The 8,024-nt window shown below is 32.4% G+C and overlaps 1 protein-coding gene across 3 annotated transcripts; it reads right to left on the bottom strand.

The window, feature by feature from the left end:
- Nucleotides 1–681: 681 nt before the first annotated feature.
- On the bottom strand, nucleotides 682–5,911 carry LOC101205688 (probable plastid-lipid-associated protein 14, chloroplastic). 3 transcript variants are annotated; one of them, XM_011653294.2, is made up of 15 exons: nucleotides 5,776–5,911; nucleotides 5,508–5,637; nucleotides 5,102–5,428; nucleotides 4,966–5,009; nucleotides 4,807–4,885; nucleotides 4,602–4,718; nucleotides 4,013–4,195; nucleotides 3,850–3,936; nucleotides 3,288–3,394; nucleotides 3,111–3,198; nucleotides 2,825–2,905; nucleotides 2,670–2,746; nucleotides 1,824–1,959; nucleotides 1,643–1,705; nucleotides 682–1,451 (listed from the first exon to the last, which is right to left on the bottom strand). In XM_011653294.2, exons 3-15 carry the CDS (start codon nucleotides 5,408–5,410, stop codon nucleotides 828–830), a joined length of 1,995 nt encoding a protein of 664 aa, XP_011651596.1. In that variant the 5' UTR covers nucleotides 5,411–5,428; nucleotides 5,508–5,637; nucleotides 5,776–5,911; the 3' UTR covers nucleotides 682–827. The 3 variants fall into 3 exon arrangements, with proteins under 3 accessions (XP_011651596.1, XP_004145708.1, XP_031738945.1); XM_004145660.3 differs by having other exon boundaries at nucleotides 5,512–5,637; XM_031883085.1 differs by lacking the exon at nucleotides 2,825–2,905.
- Between the last annotated feature and the right edge of the window lie 2,113 nt (nucleotides 5,912–8,024).

The raw sequence follows: 8,024 nt of genomic DNA, 5'->3' as shown, positions 1-8,024 counted from the left end.
TCTAACTTGTATAGTTTTTTTTTCTTCTTCTTTCCTTTTTTTGTTATGTTATATTATTATCATATTTAATGTTAATTTGTTTTCGAATCTCTAACGAGTTTCTTTGTAGGGATACAATTACAAATGGCAATATTATTGAAAATATTTATAAAATATAGTAAAATTTCAGATTTTATCAATGAATCCACGTCATTAATAGAAAATGAAATTGTTACATTTTGTAAATATTTTGGTTTATTTTGTTATATTTAAAAATATTTATTTATTATAGTTATGTACTTATGTTTTGTCTTATAAGTTGAATGATCTGATTGTTATATCCTTATTTTGTTATATTAAATAATTTTGATGCAAGAAGTTTTGAATATGCTGACTAAGGAATAGTACTATTATTATCAAACTATGCTAACGGTGGATTAATACCCCGTAGGTCATATGATTACTAATTGAAATTTATATGCTTAAAATCATAATCTATTACATAAATAAATTTGTTCTAAAATTTAACTAGAAAACTCACAAATATTTTTATGAATAAATTTCTTAAAGTATTTGTCTATGTATCCATAAAACCAAGTTGCCAATATTTACATAAATAACAACTCCGTCCTTGAAGTTACGCTCTAATATTTTGAAGATTTTAAAACAAGTTTTTACGAAAGTGTATAGGTGATGCTTTCATTTGTGAAAAAACCACCGTTTTAGTTTTTCCATAATATACAAAATAGGCTCGAAAAGCTAAACAAACATGGATTTACCATTTGGCAAATTTGACGATGAATTCTTTACAATTAAATTGGTTTACACAATCTGTCTCAAAGCTACAGTCATCTATGGTTTTCATCCAGACAAGATCTGGTAAACAAAAGGGCAGATCCATCTATTGAACGAAGAATCAGAAGCCTGGAGTCCACGTATGTCCCACAGATTAATTTTGACAAATCAAACAGTTCTGGTGGAACTTGTGTCCGGACTTCCTGAATTATATTTCTTGCAGCGTCTACGTCTTCGCCCAATGGATCATCGAGCTTCATTGTCAAATCAATGTCAGCTGGCACGAGCTTTACTGCTGGGAGGCTTGATGGAAGCTCCTCAAAAGGGATCACCTTCCTCCATTTCTGACTAGACAACTTTTGAGACAGAACATGCTGAGCAGTGGTGTTTTCTTCCTTCAGGTACAATCTTCTTCCAGCTTGTATTCTAGAGGAAGAGTAACCTACCAGTTTACCGTTGACACCAATTTTATCATGGGGCCAGTTACGACCTCTCATGACTGTGAACTCGATGTCTGAGGTCAATGAGATACGATTGTTTAACTTAGTGTCTCTTGCAACTGTCAAGCACACATCTCCGATAAGAACTCTATCAGGAGGTTGGCGAAGGGTGAGTCCGATGTGCCTCCCTGTTGAGTACAAGAAACGCCACTTTCCTGGAATTACCTCCAGCCAATGCTGTAGTGAAAGTCCAATGCAAGCAATTAGATGCCACAACTGATAATTACTTCTTGAACATAAACATATTGTTACGTTGGTAAACAATCGGAATACCAGAACCATAGATTTCATCATAAGTTGATGTTTAAGGCATGCTGGTGTGTGCGAATATGTTTATATGCAGGCATGTAAATGATAATATTGATCACCTTTGGTTTTGAATGAGGAGTCAACATCTCCATCAACTCAATGAAGTGGGAAAGCTTTCCTCGCTTAATCATAGAAGAAAAGAAAAAAGAAAAACTAGTTGGTATTACCTTCTAAATTTTAAAATGTTCTGAGAGACAGGATAAAGGAGAAAAGTAACGAAGAGGTCTACTATGAACATACCTGAGAATGACTGTAAATATATTCCTCTGCAATTCGAACTGCAGTTGAACCAAGACCCCATCTAATAATTTCCTTTGATGGGGCTACACGCCATCTTGGTCCACAAAGGAATGGATGCCTGAGAGCCTCTAAACAGCTGCAGGATAGTTCAGTTATTTATTTAGAAAAAGAAACAAAATTCTCATCGAATAGCTAACAGTTACACAAAAGAAAAGTTCCACCAAATGATGGCCCAAACTCGGAATCCAACAGTAGTTGCAACAAAGCTTTCACCATTTCCAAAACTATAACTTCCCAGATCCCATCTACAAACAACATGTATGCTCAACTCTTCTCCAAAAAAATAGTCCAAATCACTTGAAAGTAAACATTAAAAGAGTGCATAGTATTTTGCTAGCTAGCTCAACTTTCCTCCCAATATAGTTATAAGCGTCTCTTTAGAGACTCTTCTTTTATTAGTTTGATCATGTCTGCTGCTTTTTGTTGGTGCCCTTCTATGAACTTTAGGCTTTCTTATTTATTTTTCAATTGGAAATCTCTTTTGTAATCACCTTTAGGTGCTTGGGGTCTTCCCCTACTTCATTTATCCAATAAAATGCTTCTTACCACCAATAAAGGCTTGGAGAACATTTTGTCTTTTATTCGATTGTCCCCATAAAGTTGCCCTAGTGCAAATATTCCATATGAGATTAACCCTTTTCTAGAATTTGTGGCTGCTACCCAAGACAAGAAAGATCCGAACAAATAGATAGTTAACATACTCCATCAACAAAGTTCTAAATATATTTTCACGTTCTAACTCCTCTTCTAAGATGCTACGCTTTAATGCAAATATATATACTTTACCTTATTCTTTTAGAAGGCTTGTTTGCAAGTAATAAGGACAGAAGATTCCATCCTGCTCCCCAATTTCTGTCAAGTATCTGCAAGATAAATGAATCAAACATCTGCGCATACATTGGGGAAAGTGATTGCAGGAAGATGATAATATTGATATTTACTTGTAAGCCAACATTTCCAGATGATAGTCTATGTTCAAGGACTCGCAATAAATATTCACGCAAGCATGAAGGATCATGGCCCTATAGTTCGACATCAAGTAAACGTGGTTACATGTTTGAAATGATACATAAGTACTAGATCTTAAAAGTGTATTCACCCAATGTTAGAACGAACAACAGAAATGTTAAACTAAACATTCCAGTGACAGATCCTGCAAATGCAGATTCCTGGAGAAGAGATTCTGGGAAAAAAAGGTAATGCAATTATTCATATGTCATGTTATACCTTTGAGAAGAAGGATTTAAACTTCGTGAATATCAATGGATCCATGAGTTCCTGCAAAACCATCTTTGCCATCATGAACCCCACACATCTACAACCGCAAGTGGAAAAATATCAAGAAGACTAACTGGAAGTTTTAACAGGATTATACTAAACAGTAATTCCTTTCTCCAACAGTACCTCATGTCAAATGCAATCATCATCTGCCGCCGATCCAAGTTACTTTCGGGAGTGTTATCACTTCCAGCATTTTCATGAAAGTAAGCAGCATTTCCCAAAATTCCAACCTGGTAAGAGAAGTGCTGGATGAATATAAGATATGAATGATAGTAATTTGCTGGTCTATTTCTTGAATATTAAGTTAGTAACTTAATAGATGTTTGTCCGTTACCATTTATAAATTCAATAATCTAAAGCACATGCATAAACTTTACTGATTCGCAAGAGTAACCAAAACTAAACCATAAAGCATATTCATTTAGAACATCTAATTGCAACTTCAATCAGAAAGGAAATCGGGTTCCAATAAGAGAAAAATACTCATGCGTATTTCAGAGAAAGCATTCAATTTGATTCATCAATCATCAACTAGCTCAGTGAAAAGTAATAAAGTAATGTCCCAAACATTGCCAGTTAATATCAACAATAGGCCTTATCAGGCTTGACTTCACCTCATGCATGTCTGATTTATAAATACGAGAATACTATCATGGTAATAAAATAGAAATGACACTGTACTTACTTTGACATGTCTATCAACTGGGCTTATGTGAACATTTTCCAACCTCAACTCAGTATGCGCAAGCCCATGGCTGTGCAAGTAATTAACCTGGGTAAACACAAGGAAGGCATGAAGAACTAGCCACTCAATTTCATAGATATCCAACTTTCTACAATTCACCTACTCCAATCAAGAGATCCCTCATCAATACTCGAATGAGTCGCGAGTGGCGTGAAACTGCAGGTCCTCCAGTTGTAGTATCTCCAACCTTTCTGACAGACTCTTCATCCAATGCAAGAGTAGCTTCCAATGTGGGAAGCCAATCTGACTGCTGAAGCCAATGCCTCAAAGAAAAACTACTGTGATGCTACAATGGAAAGCAGAAAGTATGGTTTAACATTACTTTTCTATAAATTTCACATGAGTAGAGCCATTGGAATTTAAAATTAAAAATAAGTGAAAGAAGTCATATAAAGAAATACAATCTAATAAGCACAAGTTGATTATTCCAAACTCTTCGCAGAAGAACGAGTTAGCAATCCTACATTTAGTTCTAGCTGTTACAAGGAAAGTATATTCGTGACATGACACAAGCCGTTCAGAAAAGTGAACTTCAGTGAAAGTTGGGTTGATTGGATTAATAAAGTGATGGTTTCATGGAAACTTACAATGGCTTAAATGTTGAATGCTACAACCAATTGTGGGTGAACAAAATCTGATTGAAAGACAAAGCACTGGAAGGCACAAAATAACATCTAATCTAACAACCTTACCCCATGGACCAGAGTAAACGAGGAGTGGCCATTACTCATAAGTGAAGATATGTAGCCATGAACTTGCATCGAATAGGAATGATACATCAGTCTGCGACGAGCAAGTTTCTTTAACACCTATCCACATTATCACTAACAGAGTTAAGCACAATATACTATTAATTGTTAGTAATTTCCATTTAAACAATATGCATTAAATACAAACTTCTATAGCTCGTTTTCCTCTACGCTGAGCCTGAGCAGTCTTAAGCCTTCGAAGCACGACCTTTGTGTTGTATAAAGGGCTACATTAAAGAAAATAAGAACACTAGTTAAAACTTGAACTATTTGAAGAATATCAAGTTCTAAAACAGAAGTAACTAACCTAAGGCGATTATTCACAAGTGCTTCAAAAACTATTTCATCCCCCTACCAAATTGTTGCTAACATGTCAACAACTTGTAAGAGAAAACAAACAATGATATCAACTAAAAAAAAAAAAAAGAACAAATTTATCATACCCGACCTCCAAGGCCAGTGCTGACACAATCTAGAATCTTGAAATCAGACATCTTGAATCTAATGACGTGGTCCAATTCTTCCTCCATGGAAACTGATAGAGTCCCTTGATCATTACGCTTCGATTCTGCCACAGATAAATCTTTTCGCACAGAAGAACATAGTGGTCTTAAACATCTTGAACTGGGAATTCTCCTGACAAAATGCACTGGAGCAGGCCCAATCAGTGTAGTCGACAGATTATCCTTAAAACAAACACCCATTCCCCTTTCGAAGCTTGGGTTCGAAGCCATTCCATGATACAGTCCCATAAATCACAGGTCCAGCCACTGAAACAAATCCAATTGAGTAAAGTCCCAATCTTCGAAGTGGAAAGTAATACAAAAACTTACAGAAATGGATACAGACATACAAGTGGCAGTCTGGTAGCTACGTGCACAGATATAGGATAGAGTACTGTGGCACAAAGACCCTGTACTAGATTCTTCGTAACACGACGTGCCGAATTCAAGACATACGGCAGTGGATTATCAAAATTCTGAAAATGGGGAAGTAGAATTACGGTCAAATATAGCCATCAAAGTAAGGAACAAATTGACACAGAACATAAAAAACAGGTCAAAATTACAAGAAGAAGCATTCATAAGCAGAGAATTAAGAAAATTGGTGGACTAACCGGAAATCGAGGAAGATGGGTGTGAGGATTTAGGAAGGAAACATTGAAAAAATATATAGAAAATGAAGAACGTGAATGTTGCGTGGAAGAAAGAGTAGAAAACGTTGCACCGTAAGCTTTCCTCGCTCTCCTAAATATCTGAAAATATATGACTTTCTCTTGTCTTCCTCCTTTTTAACGGCTGATTTTAAATCCTCTCTGATCACGCCCGCTCTGATGTTTACACGTCATCATTTTCTTTTCGAATTGAATTTCTTATATTTTTTTTGTCTCCTTTCTGGGGTTTTTTCATCTTTATCCGCATATTTCATTAATTTTTATTTTAATATAATTAGGTTTTAGTCCATTTTTTTAAACGAAATTTACGTAAATCCAAGAAAATGTAAAGTATTTAGAAATTTTTTTAAAAATTTTAGTTATCTATTTTTTATTTAGATTAAAATTTGAAAGATTTAGAGACTGAAATGAATCGCGATAATTAAAAAATGTCATAAATTAAAATTTATTTTCTCATTTCCTATATTTTAAAGACAATTATAATTTTTGAAATTAAATTCAAATTAATTTTTTAATTACATTATATTTAATTTATTATCTAAATGATAACTTCCTTATCTATGATATTAATCCATGTATAACTTTATTATGGAAATTAATTGAAAATAATTTATTAATTCAACATAAAACGAAATCTTTTCAAATATAAATTAATTTAATAATAAAATATAATTGTATATCATTATTTTCATACCACACCAGTATGGCTCTTTAAAAATAAAATGTTTCTCCTCTTAACCTGTTTCGAAGATAAAAGTATATTTTTTTAGAAATCGGTAAATATAATTATGTAGAACAAACTGAAATATAAAATTACAAAATTCAAGCCTATTTGGGACTTGACTTCACTAAAAACTAAAAGTATTATCAGACTTGATTTCACAAAATTGACATTACAAATTATTAAGCAATGCATCTTTAAGTCTTCCCTAACATTACAAAGTATTAACAATACTATCACATAAAATTGAGTAAGGTTAGAATGATGTTAAATTAATTATAAAGCAGTGAGCAATGAGAAGAAAATTAAAAAAAAGCCTAAATAAAGTGAATGTTAAAATGTTTATAAGAAAAATGGTTTAAGAGAGTTACAAAATCTTATAAACTTATATAAATTATTCTAAAAATTTAATCATCAAGATAAAATAAAGAGGTAGATTTTTCATGTTTTAACCTCTTTTATCTCTTAGAATCTTTATGGTTGCTTAAGAAGGGTAGTAAGTATTGTTATTTTATTTTATTTTTAATAATTAATAATAATTAAATCATTTTAACCGATTTTTTTAAAAAAATAATGTGTTTTGTGTAAATATTTTGAAAAATAGGGTTGTTTAATAAGAAATTATAAGAATAAGGTTGTTTTCAAAACTATTCTAAAAAATATGTGGTTTTTTTTAAATTGGACGAAGTCGTGTACGGGGTACACGACTTCCTGAATGTACACGTTAGCACATTTGACCAGTTTGCTCCACGTATGGACGAGTTTGACCCACGTGGACTGAAGTCGTGTACTGGGTACACGACTTCCTAAATATATGTTTTTTAAAATTATTATATTTTAAAAGATGAACTATTTTTAGGGTAAAAACATTTGTGAAAGACAATTTTTTTTTTTTAAATAATGTGTTTTTAAAAAGTATTCACAAAATTAGGGTAGTTGAGAAGTTATGTTTTTGTTTAAATGTCCAACTTTAAATATGTGAAAATTTTAGTTTTTGTTTAAATGTCCAAATTTTTGGTAATTTATGTTTATTTAAGAATTGAGTTCTAAACAAATTAAAAAAAAATAAAAACAAAATTTTGATTATGGTAAGTGGTAAAACAAAAAACCAAAGGTAAAACACATCATTAGTGACATCTTATAAGAATTTTTGTTAATTTATTAAAGAAATATTGTTGCTTAAGATAGATCGAAGAAAAAAATATTTTGAACGTTTTTTTTAATACTTGGTTCTCTATTTTTTTAAAAAATATATTATATATTGATATTATTAAGAATACTCTTACATCTAAATCACGCATAACAACTTCTAATTTATAATTAATTTTAAAAAGTCCAATTTTTTATTTATACAACTTGAATAAGTTCTAGCAAAATTTAAAAACACTTAAATTATACAACTTAAGAATCTTCCCCATCTTCCTCTACGATATCATCGCCTTGTCGTCGTCGTTGCCGTCGAATGTGTCTA

This window comes from Cucumis sativus, chromosome 3 (assembly GCF_000004075.3).
Source record: "Cucumis sativus cultivar 9930 chromosome 3, Cucumber_9930_V3, whole genome shotgun sequence".
Taxonomy (NCBI): domain Eukaryota; kingdom Viridiplantae; phylum Streptophyta; class Magnoliopsida; order Cucurbitales; family Cucurbitaceae; genus Cucumis; species Cucumis sativus.
This window is presented reverse-complemented; position numbering and strand designations above follow the sequence as displayed.

Coding starts and splice junctions, on each gene's coding strand:
- LOC101205688 (XM_011653294.2), bottom strand. CDS start 5,410: ATGGGACTGTATCATGGAATGGCTTCGAACCCAAGCTTCGAAAGGGGA. Junction 5,010..5,101: donor GCACTGGCCTTGGAGGTCGG/GTATGATAAATT, acceptor ACAATTTGGTAG/GGGGATGAAATAGTTTTTGA. Junction 4,719..4,806: donor GAGGAAAACGAGCTATAGAA/GTTTGTATTTAA, acceptor TAATGTGGATAG/GTGTTAAAGAAACTTGCTCG.